The sequence below is a fragment of the Clinocottus analis genome, unplaced genomic scaffold, assembly GCF_023055335.1.
Source record: "Clinocottus analis isolate CAN_PGR_092001 unplaced genomic scaffold, fCliAna1.0.p SCAF_9, whole genome shotgun sequence".
NCBI classification, from domain to species: domain Eukaryota; kingdom Metazoa; phylum Chordata; class Actinopteri; order Perciformes; family Cottidae; genus Clinocottus; species Clinocottus analis.
This window is the reverse complement of record NW_027176251.1, coordinates 13,675,919-13,693,482: the sequence shown is the minus strand read 5'-3', so window position 1 is coordinate 13,693,482 and position 17,564 is coordinate 13,675,919. Positions and strand designations below refer to the sequence as shown.

General features: G+C 44.8%; 1 protein-coding gene across 2 annotated transcripts in view; it reads left to right on the top strand.

The window, feature by feature from the left end:
* The window catches only part of sema6cb (semaphorin 6Cb), a 138,949-nt gene that overhangs the window by 106,409 nt on the left and 14,976 nt on the right, over window positions 1-17,564 (top strand). For both annotated transcript variants that reach the window (XM_068569319.1, XM_068569318.1), the window contains exons 17-19: window positions 5,016-5,093; window positions 13,841-13,899; window positions 14,747-14,797. In XM_068569319.1, coding sequence (XP_068425420.1) covers window positions 5,016-5,093; window positions 13,841-13,899; window positions 14,747-14,797 — 188 coding nt within the window. The remainder of the gene's footprint in view (window positions 1-5,015; window positions 5,094-13,840; window positions 13,900-14,746; window positions 14,798-17,564) is intronic.

Genomic DNA, 17,564 nt, shown 5'->3' with positions numbered 1-17,564 from the left:
ATTTAGAGAAATGTTTTATTATTATTTCATTTTTTAGGATTTACAGTCGGCATGCTGACTGGTGAACATCTTGAATCACCGGCTTTGGGAAGCAGTGGAATATTCTCCCGAAATGTCAAATGAGGAGCACAAATACCTCCGAATTAGCTGGTTCCTTCTGCAGGAATTGAAACAACGCTTCGTTGGTAGTTTTATAACATTAAGTACAAATCGGGAAACCGGAGAACATGAATTGTGTCTCCTGGTAATACACGCAGCAGCTCACTAATCAGCCATATTTTAAAACTATCGTCTTGTTTTGCGATGTGAATATAAATGTGTTTTGAGTTTTACAAAGAGTCACAAAGTGTTCAACAGAGAGGCTCTCCCCTTCAAATGAAGGCGCTATGGGTATCTTTTAGAGCTTGTATCAGTTTAAAAAAGGCGTCTTTTCAAAATAAAACCACACGATTGCCACCAAATCTATAACATGCATACAGGCTCTTTTCAAAAATAGATATCCAACAGAAGTACATTTTTACTGGTGGAACAAAACCACTTGGAAAAGAGGGAAAAGATCGTGGTTTAGGTTAGAAAAAGAGCATTTGTTATGGTTGAACCGAGTTGCATATCTGGCTCCAGTAGAGTACATTAGTTACGTGAAAGAGCTACAGAAGAATAAGTCAGCGTTGACACGAGCAGCGGTCTCCTGGGTGGAGGCCTGGTGTTCATTTGACTCATCCCTGCTCCGATTTTGGGAACCAAGCTTCTCACTTCCTCATTAACTTATCGGCCCATAAACACAGCCGGCTGCTGTGAAGTCTGTTAACGGTACAACAACAGAACCTTGAACATGCTGCTGAGCAGAGCCTGCTCTCTCTTTGTCTCTTTGTTTTATCAGCCCTCGTTTTGGCCTCCGTTAATAAACTTGCTCCCCAGCTTTTGGGATCTATTTTTGGGGCTGCGAGGAATGCTGGCCCTGTGTTGTTTTTTTTTGTTTTTTTGTTTTTTTTCCTCAACCCCAGTGGAAGGATTTCTCCCCGGCTCCGCCAGGGAATACATATATCCCCATAGCATGCTAAGCCCTCGTTGTGAAAGGCCTGGAGAAGCTCTCAACATCGTTTACTCATAAATTGGATCCAGCTGATTGGCCGGGCGCCAGCGATGGTGGCCGGGGTGTGTTTTTTTTTTCTTCTTCTTTTTCTGAGCGATGAAGAGGAAAAGAAAAAAAAAGGAACGGGGAGAAAACAGATAGGGCCAGTGTTTTCTTCAGCTTACGGACCGGCTACAGCCCCAAATCCTTTCTAGAGACTGGAGCTACAGCACACCTCATCCTGGGATTAGGGGCCCCCGAAAGCCTCATCGGCCCTGGCTAGGAGGTCAGGTTTCAGCCACCATATCCTCCTTTACCACACCAAGGAGTCTGTGTCCCTCCACATGAGATTCAGGACATCTCTCTCTCTCTCTAACTCTCTCTCTCTCGCTCTCACGCTCTTTCACGCTTTCGCTCTCTCTCTGTTTTGCCTCCATTTCTCTCTCTCTCTCTCTCTCTCACTCTCTCTCAGCTCACTTCTTCTCACTCTCCCTCCCAGAAGCCTGCAACATCAGGTTTTTTTTCTTTCTCACTCGAGGCCCCGCTGCCAATATAAGGTTTCAGAAAATTCTCTGTTTTTCAGCAGCGGCTAGGAAACGGTAGGGAATGGGAGTTTTAATAATGGAATACAATAAAAGGGCAAAAAGAGGCCCCAAACCCTGAAAATCTGTAGATCCGGGGATTTTCACGTCTGGTGGAGATTTCCTTCTTCTTCTTTTTTTTATAACACAGTTTCAACACAGTGATATTATTGTCTTTGTTGCAACGTTGCCACGTTCATAGCAAAACTATAACAAGAGATCAAAGTTGTAATAAACCAGATTATGTCTTTCAGTGAGAAACACATTGTCTAATTTGATTTCGAGTGACAAAGGCAGGTTTGCTGTAGATGTTGACAAAAGCGCAAAGCTCCAGAATAAATAGGAAGTATTCACATATCTACCTCCATCAATGTTATATTTCTCAGACGGCGTCTCTCTGTTTCGTTGCTCAGCGGCGTCGCATGAGCCGAAAACCATCTCCAGTAAGTCGAGGGCCGGTATTCCCCGAGCGCCGGCTAAATGACAGCTGGAAGTTACGACCGGATGAGTCCCTTCTCCCGGCGACAGCTAATGGAGGTTCCTCGCACGCACACACCTATCTGTTCATTACAGCATGACGGAGTATGAGCAGCGAGAGGAAGTCTGAAGACGGACGCAGACGAACCTGTGTCGCGCTTAAACTGGATGGATGAGGACAAAGAGCAAATTACTTGGTCTCCTCCTTTTCAAAACCACAGCTGGCCCCTTTTTACCCAGAGTGCTTCAGTGTGGAGGTCCTTTCCTGTCGTGTTTCTTAAGAGGAGTGCCTTGATGGAGAGGAGTAGGCTGGCCAGATGGGGAGCGAGATGCACACATACCTTATGGCTGGCGCATGAATCATTTATTTAAATCTGCACTATATAGTGTCGCGCAGTTGGCAGCCACACTCGCCTGCAGGATCCTCTTTTTTCTTTCCCGACCTCATCAGCCAGAGGTCCTCTGTCAGTCTGCGACGCTGTGAGAGACAGGAAGTTGTTCACATTTACCGCTGGAGTTTCGATTTCACCTCTTCACCTGCGTGTTGAGGTGACAATGCTCTGCAGCAGGATGTCGGTGCAGCTAAATACACAAAAACACAAGTGTGTTTTTAGCCTGGATTAATATTGTCTGTGCCTTCACAGCAAAGCAGCCAGTTTGGGGCCAACGAAGCAAAATCAATCAATCACTCTATTGACAATTATAAGACTGGTGTTTCTTCACCAAGATGCTCGTCATCAGGGAAAAAAAAAGTCATCTGCGAAACAACGGCTTAAAGGCGCCTCACAAACCGCAAAAAGCCCCTGTTGACCGTCTCAACAGAAAACAATCTGTGTGAGCTTCAGTAAATCTGTGTGCACTACTCTTATAGATGCTGTGCTCCCAAGAAAACCGGCATTGAGTGTTTGTGGGTATGCCTGAAGGGACCTTCGTCTCCTTTCCTTAATCACTGCCCTTCTTGTCCTCTTGACAAGACGTGTGAATCCTGTCGGTCTGAATTCATTACGTGTCTCTGTGGCGTCCTCAGATCAGTTGTATGGCGGGTGTTCTTATTAGCTCGTTTCCACAATAGAGAGTACTTGCATACATGCCGTTTGTGCAAAGTACTTCAAGGACTCAAGACGAATGCATGCGTTTACGGCGCCGTACTACAGGGTAGTCCCTTTGTCTGATTTCCCTCTGTTCCGTTAGAGCGACACACTAATGTGCTCCCAGTGGGGGGTTCCTTTGTAATGTTTGCCAACGTAGGGGTGAAGGTGGTGGAACACCTGCACGCTCAGTTTAGACGCTTGCAAATCATTTTTTGATATTTAAAACAGGCCGCAGGAGTCCTCATTAAAATGTGGTTTGACGTGGCGCTGCAGTCACTGCCGGCGAAGAAAATCTGCAGCTCTTTGTTTGGCTTCACCTCTGGTTTCGCTAGTCAGCGTGAACACATCTCCAACGTGAGTGCGGATCGGCAGCAGGTGAGCGTCGGTGTCTTCTGGCGCGTCGGGGGCGGACTCCGTGCTCATTGTGCTGCTGCTGCTTGCCGAAAAACCACTCGGCGGTTCTGCAGCTGTGAACAAAACAATATTGTTAATTGACACCGACACCCAGCGATGGTTTTGTAATTATACAGTAGCAGGACGAAGGCCAAAAGGATCATGCAACTCATTCCAGAGTGCAGGCTTATGAAACCGCAGAGGGACTGACGGCAGATCAGTGGAAGGGTTGAATCAACAAATCAACAATTGTGCTGGGATTTCAGGCTGTAGGGAACGTGACTAATGGCTGCTGACGATGGTTAACCGCCTTAAACGGAGGAAGTAAACATTTCCAAGTACACTCATCATGTTATGTCACTAAATCACAAAACAGACATGCATTACTGAAAGTGGGAGCAGGTGATTGACTCGTCTGCTGACTGCTAACATGAGACCGGAGCATCGCTGGCCGTTCACTCAGAAGGTCGGTCATGGCTAATCAATAAGACCCGGGTGACCTCAGGTGACCCCGGCTTGAAAAAGGTACTAATGTAATCCGCAGGCTGTGTTTAGGAAGTGGACGCAGACACCGTGACGTCACCCACTCGGTTACTGGACCGCCGCTTGGCAGCCTTGAGTTCCAGCATTTTTGGCCCGTCACCACCATGTCTTGAGTTGGGGGACGTTGGGGCTCACGGTGAATATGACGTTGCCCCGTACTTTGGGGGAACGAATATCAAGGCACTATGTGAACACGACAGAATACGTGTAATTTATATGATCAAAACAAATATGGATTGGGATTTCAAAGCCTGAAAGAGATGCAAAGAGTACAAGACGAGCTCTGTTCTTCAAAACAGTCCTAATCAAAAATCTAATCTAATTGCAGTCGTCTGTCCTTATTTGTGTGTGTCATGAAGATATATTTGTCAGACAGTGTTCGAAACTGAATACATAGTTAATTTACACATACAAAAAGACAACCATGCGTTATCATCATCATCATCCAGCCATGAAAAAACATTTTTGCAACAGTGCGTTTAGGTGCTGCAGATCTCTGTGTCAACAGACGTAAACTAATCAGTTGATTTGCATGAGAACAAGATGATGAGGCTTTCATGAAAAGGTGCTAAGCAGCGTTATCGTTGCTTTTTGTTTCGTCACCTGGAGATGCCGGGTGCTCACTACTCGTGCCGCTTTTCACGGCCCCCTTTTCATTCAGACGCTTCACCTTCAGTTGAACGAGCTTCGGAGCTCCACGTGAAGCTCACTTCTCCGCCCTGAGTCGAGGCAGATGTGAGGAGGAGAGGCGGGGCGTTGTTAGGCCGGTGGCGGCGCGGCGCCTCGTCGCCCAGCTCACGGCTGCTGGGCTCGCTGCTCTCCACCGTTACTGACCGTCGTTCTGTGTCTGTTGTGCAGGAGCTGTCTGTCTTCACGGGACCCTTACTGCATCTGGCTCAAGTCGGGCAGCTGTGCAACGGTCTCACCTGGCTTCAAGTAAGTCACGCACATACACACACACACAGTCCATAATTACAATTTCTGTATATATACAATGTATATATATATATATATATATATATATATATATATATATATATATATATATATATATATATCACCAGAACCGCTGTTACAGCCGTCACTGCTGAATGAATATTGATTATGAAATTGTTCTGCATCTCCGTCTCTTGTGTGTTCATGAGTCACATTCATTCGTTCTGACGCGGTGCCCTGAAGCGTTGATGCGTTATTGTGTCAGTGATTGTCTGATCTTTGTAATTCTGTGTAATTCAATGTGGTGAAAAAAACCTTGAAAATGGATTTCAATAGATTTGAATTACATTACTTTTTAGCCGCAGACGTTACGAATAAGAGCTAAGCTAGCAGCTGTCAATCATGATGTTCCACCCCCTTTTCAAAGCATCAAACAACTCTTTGAAACCAGACTAATAAGAAAAATGAACACTTGAACATGCATCAGTGCGGTGGAAACGACCTAAAATGACAGAAACTACCTTTGTGATGTTTGAGTTTGGCCCATGTCCCGTCGGCTAACCTGGAGGTGTTCATGACCTCCACTGCAGTTTAACTATTGTTTTGGCTTCACTGTTGGTTTTCATGTCATCCATCTTTATTCACAGTCTTTGTGACTCACTGTTTCACATTTTCTGCACATATTGGGGACAATAACAAGGTTTTTACAGCCCCAGTTTCTCCTGCTCGTGTTTCAAAATAAGAGCGCTCCATGGAGCAGCAGGAACAACGCTCTGACAACAAAGCAGAACAATAAGTTCAGTGAAAGTAGTAAAGCCCAAATATAGTCAGAAATAGTATCTGACAGCTGGCAGCCACAGACCCACTTTACAGAGTCTCTGGTGCCAAAAGCAGTTTGCTTTCTATACACAAGGCAGTTGTTGGGTCTTTAGTGAGGGAGGTTTGGATTAACAGATTTAATAGAACGGTGTCTAATATGGACAAGATTCATGTTCAGAGACAAACCTTTAATTAAAAATGATTAATCATGAAACTAATAGTTTTACTCACGCCAAATAGAAGATACTGAGTTGTGTGTGCATGGTAGAGAGGGGGCCATTTGTGGGGTTGAGTTGACATATTTTTGGATTTAGTTGTGACTTCTTTTGGGAGGTGAAACACCTGCTGGTGAAGCAGAAATGAATGAGTAGGTTATTTGGTGTAAGAAGAATTTATATGCAATCATACAAGACAAAATACGATTACAAAGCCTTCATGAGGAACAAATGTGGGAATTTGAATGTTAAGGGGATGAATTACCTGCGGCCTCCAATCCCAAATTGTAATCAACGCTTCAACCGCAGAGGCCAGGAAACTGTTAAATGAAATGTTTGCTCTTCTGCACATTTCTTCTCCGCCAGCTCGCTGTTTTAACATCGCATGCTGGGGGGCGTGGCCAGAAGGGCAGTGTACTGCAAACGTTCAGCCCATTAACAAAGTACTGCAGCAATTTTCTGCCTGATGTGACTCATTGTTGACCCTCAGCCCCCTCCCTCTTTTTAACCGAGGTCTCCAATCACGAACCACCGAGGGGATAAAAAGTGTGGACATTTGCTTTTCCAATCAAACGCTCCAGCAGAAGGTTTGGGCCGTTAATTCTTCTCTGGACAAAGTCGTGCTAATTAGTGAGTTCAGCCACTGTGGTGTTCGGCCGGTCTGAAGAGGAAACGGGGCGGACGCCGCTATATAAAGCCATTATTAGTTCTCTAACTCACGGTCACAGAGGACACATTTGTAACTATAAGTCGATAACGTGGAGCCGAGCGGCGGCGGCGGCAGAGGATTATTTTCACATCTCCTCGAGTGAGTTGTTCAGCTGGGGCGTCATACTCCTCATTATCAACGGCTGATCTAGAGTCAGACAAGTGGGCTACGTGATGAGTATATCTGACCGAGAGGGTTTGGTCCTAAGAGCTCTTGAAGAATACATGTCGCACAATTCAGCTTCTACACTGGCCCGTCTCAACGTTTGCATTCAGAGTTTTATTTTTTTCATATATATATATCATAAATGTGCTCTATGTGCCTCCAGGATTTTCCGTCACAACTGTACTAATCACAATCATAATTTTCTTTCGTAAAATAAACGGAAAAGATGACAAAAAAGCAGTGACAGTAACTTCTGAATGTCAGATTACAATGATGCAACCTATTTCTCATTCTGTCTATAGACCATGAAACCAAATAGTTCAATTAATAAACCATATTATGTTTCTATAAATTCTTTCCCCCTCTCTCAAAAGCCACAGCAATCTCAAATTTAGAACGGGGACGAAAGGTGGACGGGCCGTTAGATGGACAGACGGGTGGATGAATGGGTGGCTTCATGGCTGCAGTAAACTGTATAGAGGATCAGAAGAGGCCGTTAAAGATGCTCTCTGCTCCTCCTGAGCCTCCTGACAGCGGAGGACTTGGCGTGTCCCTGTGAGGTTGATGGATAACCAGTTCCTAAATCACAACACAGGGTTGTAAACTGTGTGTGTGGATGCTGACGTCCCACTATACTTACCCCACCATCACGCACCCACACAGAGCACCACTCCACTGTTGACTGGCTTCCAATAGATTATTCTGACGGCTGAAAATGTGCAGAGCAGGAATTATTGCATATCCTCTGCTTGGCCACCCAGACGTTTTACTTTGCCTGCCCTCACACGGACAGAGGCTAATGGGATATTTTTCCCCTTCTCTTCTTTTTTTCAGATGCATGTTGCTGTGCGCCATGTTGTATTTGCCTATTTGCAGTGTGCTATTTGGGCTCTTGTGCCTAAATTGACCGTCGTCGAGTTTTGTAGTGTTTTCGGGAATTCAAAGCCAGATTTCAATACCATCGTCCCAGGAAGTTTTTCGGTAGTTCTTTCATGATGGGTACCTTTTTTATTTTTTAATATGTAATTGGGACAATGAACTCGTCTTGACTTCTAAATGTGGCTCACACAGGAAGTCTATTCACATAACGTTTACCCCACGTATGAGGTGCCAGCTCGTCCCGGAGACCGAGCCCAGATTGAAGCCTGCAGCTCGCCAACCGGCGCTTTCTTATCACGATCCAACTTTCGACACAGTTCTTGATTCAAATCCTGAAGGTCCTCATTCAAAACTAGAAGGTTGATGAGTTCACAATTTTCTCTTCCAATATCGTCACGAAAGTTCAACTGGATTAGAGTGAGTAGAGGTGTTACTTTAATGAACAATGTTTGAGTCGAGCCACTGGCTGCTCACGGCATCGACGACGTTTGTCATTTCAGCCGGTGGAGGAGATAATCTCGGCTAACGGCAGCGAGGAAAGAAAACAGCTGTGTCACGGTCAGAGGTTTGGGAGAGCTGGTTCCTTTTGCCAACCAGTCAGAACAGAATATTACTCGTGCATGTGTTTTTTAACATTCGTGCAATCTCATTTTCAATCCCAAGTGAAGTGAAACTCCGGCTGTCATTAAGGGTTAATTTAATCCGATACCAAACATTAAAATAAGAGCTTATCGTTCCCCGATTATCGATCATCAGGGCGAATTCCACGCCCACTTCCGACAGGAGCGGGCTAGGTGCTCATAGCCTTTTGTGCTAAGCTAGCCCGACTGCAAAACCCAAAGGTGCTGTTTAGCTTTTTGTGTCTAACTTTCGGTAGAAGAGCGGGAAAACTACTCCCAAAGGAAACTGAGTTTTAAAGGCACCACTGAGATCCTATGCAGCTTTCTTAAGTACAGCAGGTGAGGCCAGTTTTAGTCACGGCAAAGAAAAACACCCAAACGTCCGTTGAAGTCCTGCTCACCCCTCTGTTCAGTGATGCGTTCAGTGCGTCCCAAGACCATTGCACTTTTCCACTAAAAGCCAGAGCTCTGACAAGATATCTGGTAATGGAGAAACTGAAAGTCTGGCACAAAGTGAACATGGATTACCAGCAGAGAAGTGGATTGTGCTGGAGGAGGGGTTGGAGAAGTTCCAATGGGACATTTTGATTTATTTTGACATGAGTTATTTTTCGTGGGATATCCCTTTACCCTCTTGAACTCAATGCTTCATTTACTCTTCATAGGCAATAGGTCCTTTTGGGAAATGGGCTCATTCGCTTTCTAAGAGTTTCATGAGAGGTTTGATACTCCGCCCTCTGTCCTCCAGCACCACACGAACACCTTGTGTCTTGTTTCTTTAGTTTGTACAAAAGAATAATCACTGAAAAGTTGTATTACTTCTTGAGGCGCCATGACTTCAAACTGTTTTACTATTTTTCATGCAGAGGGTGGGAAGGGTTAATATGATGATTTACTTCCTGTTGAGATGCAATATTCTGACGAAGGAGGTAATTTAATTAGTACAAAACAAGCAGGATAGTTTAATAAAACACTTTAATCTGAAGGAAATCTCTGATGGTTTTACAGGCCGGGACTTGTTTGTCTCCTGGTGAACACTGTGATCTTTATAAAGAAGCACTGCTTATGAGCAGGTAAAAATAATGAGATTTTTGATTTGAAAAATAGGTGTAGTTCATAAGAAAAAGTGTGTAGTCAGGCATAAAGAGGTGGCAAGCAAGAGGACAACAACAGTTAATATTTTTCGTTGTGACTTTAAGGAATGAGTTTAGGATTTGAATTGAGGTTGTAATTAAGATTTGAGGTCGGGACTGGAAAGTTCTCACCAGTACAGCAGAGAGGGAGGGAGGGAGAGAGGGAGAGAGGGAGGGAGAGAGAGGGAGAGGGAGAGAGAGAGAGAGAGAGAGAGAGGGAGAGAGAGGAAGTGCCGATGTGGCTTCACGCTGGCTAGCTGCTCCAAGCCGCTCGCTGAGGTTTTGATTTATGAGTTGGTGTTTAGCGTGCAGGACGCAGAAAACCAATGGACCAGAACACGCAAGAGAGATCAGCCAAAATATCCTGTCCAGACTCAGCTATCAGCTCGCTGCCAGCGAGAGAGAGAAGGAGAGAGAGAGAGAGAAAGTGTGGATGGATAAGAGAACAAAGGAAACAAGAGGAGAGGAAACCAAGAGGAGTCATTCAGGAGAAATAAGTGTAAAACAAAATGAGAGGAAGCAAAAGAGAAAAATATACAGACAAGATAAAGAAGGACAAAAAGGAAAGGCAGAGCGAGTTGTATCAGTTTGATTGCAAAGTACAGAACATCTGTTTTTCATTTAGGGTTTTCTCCTCAAGAAGAGAGTGTCTGCTCGAGGTGAGGCCGTAAAGTAACATCAGATTTAGATCCTGCATATATATATATATATATATATATATATATATATATATATATATATATATATATCTCCAGAAGTCTGCAGTGGATGTGAAAGAAGAGAAAGAGTTTGATGAAGACGACGGTGAAGGGACGAGGGAAAGGATGAACCGATGTGAATCGGGCGGCAGAAAGAGACCTGACCGGAGTAACAGATGAAGCAGCTCAAAAGTCATCCTCCTCCCGGGACACCCTCCTCTCTCACATCGCTCTTTCCATGGCCGATCAGTCTCTTTTTGGTGGCATACATTTTAATGACGGATGTGAGGATGAGGAGAGGATTCACATCAACCTCTCTCTCTCTCTCTCTCTCTCTGTCTCTTCATCCCTCACACTTTGAAAGATCGGGCGGCTCAGCGTCAAACCGTTTCTGAGTCCTTTTGCTTTACGTGCCGCCCATAATGCATTCAATGCAGTCACGAGGCACGAAGCCAAAACCAAAGACGGCCAAGGGCGGAGGATGGATAGGGATCTTGGACTGGGACCAGCTGCAAAGTGCAGGTGAAAGACCGGAAAAGGACCTGGCTATATTTAATATTTTTCTTATCGCCCCCCCAAAAAAAGAGTCCAATGAAAGGATCAAAATCAACAATGCAGTAGCAGTTCCTGGCTTCCTGAAGACGTAAACCGTCTGCAACAGCTTTCAAAGCAGCTTACAGACAATTTGTTGCTTTACAGGTATACTTACATTTGGCTATTTAAGCAAATGCGGCTCAAACAGGAATGCAGCCAATGCGTTAGCTGTGATAGCAGTCGGTCAAAGTAAACTACACGTGCCAAGTCGGGGTTTGGATACAAGGTCGCTAATAAAGTGCAGCAGAAAGAATCCAACAAATGTGACACAACCACTGCTTTTCTGGAGAGTTGATGTGCGTCAGCGAGACAGGACAGAGTTAAAAAAAAAAATCACATAGTAGCTTCTAAGTAAAGCTAATTGTGCCGTGAGTTCACGCTGCATATGAGACATGAGCGAACTGCCCCACAATGCACTGCGTACGGGTGACTTGAAACTGTCCGTCGGTGAGATTGTTAGCCGGGCTAAAAGCTGAAAAAGTGTCTTTTTTTAATTAAGTTTAATATGTTTCCATGCGGGCAAATAACCTTTTAGCCCAATCAGTGGTCAGTTTATTAAATCAACCCCTTGTTTGGGATTTTGAGTGTTTTTCCCCGAGATGAGACGGAGCCATTTTAAGAGATTCCTTGAGCGACCTCTCACATGAGCAGGATGCTGGTGAATGAAGTAGATGTGTGGCTCTGAACTGAAACCTTCAGTTCTGAATTTCATTATAAATTGCCACCAGCTCACGCCGCCGTTGACCCTTTTTGCTGCATAATGTCAATGATTCCAGACGTGACGGCAAATCCTAATTTACGGGCCTGTGCCTTTAAGAGATGGGAATTATTTTCCAGATTATACGCCTTTGTGTCACACATTTAGTGAAATGTTTTCTTCATGATGGTCAGTCATTGATTCTGATCTGCAGATCAGTAAACTGGAGCCTCTTTCATGTTCTTCACGCTGTTGTGTGGTTTATTTGTGTAAATAATTCATTTAGTTTCTGCCTTTTACCTCGATTATGGACTGCAGGCGCTAACTCTCCCCTGAAGTGAACGTATCTGTGCGGGATGCAACAAAACATGTCTCTCAATTCTCTGATGTGACGGACGAAGAATTGGTAGAATACGTCATGCTCCATATCCGGCTTCTGCAACACAAACACTTGTTAGTTGGTTTTGTGTAGACTGCTCCGAGTAAAAAAGATAAAGTAATGTTAAACCAGTGGTTTCCTCCACATGATTTGTTCGTTTCAAGCATTTTCTGCATACAAATCCTCAGAAAAAGCCTCGTGTTTCTGCGGTTTAACTGGTCACAACCTTTCCACTTTCCATAAATCTTTATTTTAAGGCGTCACACAGACTTCCAAAAGGTTTGGAACCACTGCTTCAAATAAATTAACTGCAAACTTAAGAAAACCTTTCACTCTGATTTACCCCAAACAAAACAAACGGGCGGGATCGTGGAAAGCCAACCGCTCTCAACCTGCTCCCCTTGGCCCGCTTCGTCCTTCACTCGACACCGGAGCGTCGAGCCCGCCGTTCTTTGATTCCATCATCGCCTCTCGGGGTCTTACGCCGCATCCCCCTCCTTCCAGCCTTCCCTCCGGAAAACGCAACGCAGACTCTTTAAAGAGGGAGTAGGAGGATAATGTGATTCAGGGAACCGGGTGTGTGTCTGCACGCTAAGAGGCCTCCTCGCAGCGGCTTCTGCACTCGCACATCCCTGAGACAGTTGACGGCCGACTCGCTGCTTTAACACACACTGAATCCAAATTGAGGTGATTAGTTCTCTTTGTGTGTGTGTGTGTGTGTGTGTGTGTGTGTGTGTGTGTGTGTTTTCCCCTCCAGCTGGGCTCGGTGTTCTCGCTTCTTTGACTTTTTCACTCATTCAGAGAAGTGTTCGAGTCCCGACCGATCATTAACTGCGCTTGCTAATCGTAGCTGGAGGGCTGCATGGAAAATTAGGGAATTTCCACAAATGTGTTTAAAATCGGAGCGTAACTCACACGTACAACAAACACCGATCAATGTGCCGATCAATTAATTCATGATTTACCCACCATTCTCTTCAACGAGATAGTAACAACAGGTAGTAGGAAGTGGTTACAACTAGACAAAGCTGCACACTTAGTTTTTTTTTTCCTTTCAAAAACCCGCAAACTAAAAAAGCTTAGCTTTTGACACTAAAACTACAATCTCTAAGTTCATTTTTCTCTGTGTACTTGTCTGGTTCTCGCAGAACGACAGCCAAAATATAACTGTCTCGTGTATATAGTTCCCATGTCATGGGCAATGTGGGAGGTTTCAACAGCAGAAAGTGTTTCCTTTAATAAAAAAAAAAAAACAGTGCTAAATGACAGGTTTTGGTGTCACTCGCTCTGAAACAACACGCTTGTCCTCCAGTTTTTCCACCGCCATTCAACGATCGCGCACACCGAGTCGCTTATTGCAGAGCGGGCGAACTCCAGGGGCCAATTTCAGGTTGTCTAAAGTATATGGGCCAGCTCCAGAAAGTGCTGTGTGTGGGTCTGGAGAACGGACAAAAGGACTCCAGCACGAGCAGAGCGACTAACTCCTACTAAATCTGCTAAAAGCCACAGAATCCATGACACGCAACCTCGCCGAAGACCCCGGGGGGGGGGATTTTCCCCTCCGTGGTCCGGCCGCCGCCGCTTTGTCCCCAACGAGTGCGAGGCACAGACACGCTGACATTAGCCAGACACAAAACTAAATGAAGTTTTCTTTCGGTGCACTTTTCCGCCCCCACGTCTCCAAGCACTCCTCATCAACGAAAACCAATTTTGGGACGACTGGAGAGGTGCTTTGTTAGAAATGGACAGTTAGGAAAATGTCTTGATGCAAATTTACTGATGTGTCTCCTTTGTCTTGTGTGTGTGTGTGTGTGTGTGTCTTTGTTTCTTTCCCTTCAGAGGCGGCTTTGAACAGGATGTGGAGAACGGTTACCATCAGCACGCTGAAACCTGCCACGGTGAGATGGAAACATTTATTTATTCCCAGTGATTTGCATAAGCAATAAAGAAAGAGGGAGAGAGACAAAAAAAAACACCTATTAACTGTCATCGGATCCTGACTGCAGAGCGACAGCAGGCGCGAATGATTGCGGATCTAACGGATTGTAATGGAGCATTACGATGTATTTATTTCAAGGAGGGCAGCGATATCGGTTCACTCTGAAAGAGCTTGAAGAGTCGTCAGTCCGCCCACGTTTCGCTATTCCTGCTGGAACGCTGTTCTCAATCTTTCTATGTTAATTAAGCGTTTGCTGGAAGTGTTCTTTATAAAAGACAAAGTGGGTTGTTAATGCTATTTATTTATTTTTTTGCATGTGCTTCATGTGATCAGAACCACAGAAATGAAAATGTCTGCAGCACACATTGTTCTAATTATTGTTCATATGAACATTAATACAGCATTCACTTCCTTTTTGTAAAATATTTACTGAACTGTACAAAATAACTATGTTTTACTTTTGCAAACGCAATTAATAAACATAATTTTAAACGTTTTCTGGGTCTCACAAGATGATTCTGGGGCAAATATTGACAGAAGTATTGAAATGTGCAGGCAAAGGCTGATTAAATAATAAAACCATTATTGAAACAGTTTAGCCTTATCTATAACAATATTAATGATCCAAAATAAATACAATTACATAGTTTTCAGTGAAAAAACTAATACCTTTTTATTCGCTGTAGACATTTTGTATTAAGCTTTGGCCGCTGAAACACATCAACGTGCGCTCCAAGCAGCCATCTTAAATGAATCAACCACAAACACTGATGTCATTGTGAATTTCTGTGTTCGTCTCTCACCAGATGTCCTGGCGACAACTCGCAAGCAAAACACGGCGCTGGATTTGGCGTACGGTCAGTGAACGTGTCTTAACTATTTAATTTATGTGAGCGCTAAAAGACTGAAGGCTCGCAAACCGAACACAACTCGGTTTATTTTTCTTTCTGTTTTTTTTTTTGTCAGATACATTTGATAAACGGTAATTTGTTCACAGCCTGAGTACTTATGTTCCTGCTCGGTTCTCGTGTTGGCAAGAAAAGAGATTGACAAGGGTTTAAAAGACTCATCATGTTAAAGAAATAATGAATTGTTCTTTAGAGCCTTTTACAGGATTAGATGTATTCAGTTCCCACCATGTACGTTTTATTATTATTTTTTATGTATGTACACTTTACAACCGGGGAGATAATAGAATATTTTATTGAGGCATCTGAATGGCCGGTGCCAGCTCTCCTCCTCAGCCGGGCCGACAGCTTAAACATTGAAGCCGTTGTCTGAAGCGCCGGCCCTTTGATGGACCAGGAGCTGCGGCGGCTCGGCTGCCTAATGCCCTGTATCAAGAAGGATCATCATCCCTGTCACGTCCCATTACTCCCCCGCTGGCCACGCCACACCCCTCCCCCTCCAGCGTGGCCGGAATAGCAATAGGAACGCCGGCGAGCTGGCCGCCCCGCTCCGACAAGATTGAAGAGGTGGCGTTCTGACAATCTTTCCAACCGCTTCATCATTCAAAAGCAGTCACTTTCAGATCAAATGGCTGCCGGCCAACACTTTATCTAGCTCCAACTTCATGAGGAGTTTTTTTTTTTTTTTTTTTTTTGGGACGCGGCTTGGTGGCTAATGGCAGCGGTGGATCCGACGCAGTGATTAGTATCCGCAATGAGCCCGTCGTGCCGGGAGATGTGGGTCCATTACGGGCTCAGCAGAACCATCCATCCTCGCTCGCTCTCTCTCTCTCTCGCTCTCTCGCGCAGAACAGAGGCCACTTTGTCTGCAAAAGGCTTCGGCCCCAGACCTCCGCAGTCCCCACAGGGGCCTCAGTCGTCTGCAAAGCCTCCCCGCCGGAGGAATTACCACTCGGTCGGTAGCAAGTGTTGTCGAGCAACCCTGCCTGCAAACCCCGCAGGGCTCCCGTCACCCCGATGCTTCACTGCACCGTTCTGAAGTTCTCAACATGCAGTCAGAGTCTGTCTCTGTTGTTTTTTTGGTGTCAATTAAATGTTTATTTTCTCTCGCTGATTCACATCAAAAGCCTTTTTAAGTCTCCCGCACTGAAGATCAATTATCAGCTTTCCTACACAATAAAACGCCAAAAAACAAAGCTGCTGTCACACTGTCGGCGGGGACGTTTTTTCCTTTCTGCCACCTCCCTTTCACTCAAACGATCGCGGCCGGCAGAGGGAAGGGCACGGGACGAACACCTGCCTGTGGAGGTGATCAAATGATCCTCTGTTGTATAACGGGCTTTTTTTTTTTTCTTTCTTTTTTTCCACTTTGTCGACAGTAAAAAGGGGACAAAAAATAAAATCCTTCCTGCACACTGAGTGTAACACAATTGTTATAAATTGAAGTAATGGAGTCCTGGAGCTATTTCCCGATGTGCCAGGGCCAAACACCCCTTGGTGTACAGTTTTAATTTGCCCGACACAGATGGCGGATCGACGGGGCGCCTCATTCAGAGTGAACGCTGTCAACTGGCTCGCAGTGAGAGAGAGAAACAAGTTCCCCTTTTTTTTTTCTTTTCTCCCTCCAGTCTGGGTGTGAGCTTCTGCAGAATGCTAACATTATGGCTGGCTTATTAGTGCAGGAGTCCGAGCCAAATAGCAGCATGCTGCTCGCTGGACCTCAAGGACAACACAGAGCTAATAATGCAATCAAGATGTGGAGCGTGTCGTGGAGATAAATACGTTTGATGATACAGGACCTGTGGCAGCGAGTGCCCAGCGTGTTCCTTGGCATGCGTTTTGAAATGCTTCCGAATGTGGCCAAATGTCATAATGTTCGCTGATCTGCCTCAAGGTGACGGAGTTTCCTGTGAAACGGCTCGGCTTCGGGGGTGAGGTAGTGGAAAAGAGTTGTCATGGGGAGAGAAAATGTAAAATATGAAGCTGGCCACCGGTATCTATTTCAGCTTATCTGTGAAAATGCTGAGCGGAGTGGATGCGGAGGAGTTTTAATGCTAGTCGGAGGGCAGAGAAAAAAAACATTACTGGCTTGGGTTAATGGAGTTTAATGGAGTCATTTTGTCAAATTATGATGGAGTATTGATTTGCTACAGTTTGCAACAATTCAAAAGAATGTCGATCCTTTATTAGTTTAAAGAGGCCTTTTTTTTCTCCGTTTTCTTTTATTCACTTCTGTTATTCTCTCATCATCAATCAACATTTCATTTTAACGATGAGATAGAGCAAAATAAAAAAAGGTCTATTGACACTTTAACTTCCAAATAGTTGTGGTATGACGTAGTTGTAAAACTTGCTCATGATATATTCTGATAAAGCAGCAGTGTGTAGGATTTAGTGACATCTAGCGGTGAGGTTGCGGATTGCAACCTACCAATTACCCCACTGTTTACCGACACCGCCTGTGGCCTTTGGGTAAACGTAGAAGATGTGAAAGAGCCCGTGTTTTGTTTGTTTGTTCTGGGCTCCTGTAGAAACGTGGTGGTGCAACATGGCGTGGAAGAGAAGCAGCTCCCTATGTAGATATGAAGGGCTCGTTCTCGGCCAACTAAAACAAAACAGTTTCAGTATGAATGTTGTATTAATTTTGTGCCAATAAATCCCCCTAAATCCTACACACTGGCCCTTTAAAGGACATGAGTGGTTTTTGAGTGCGATA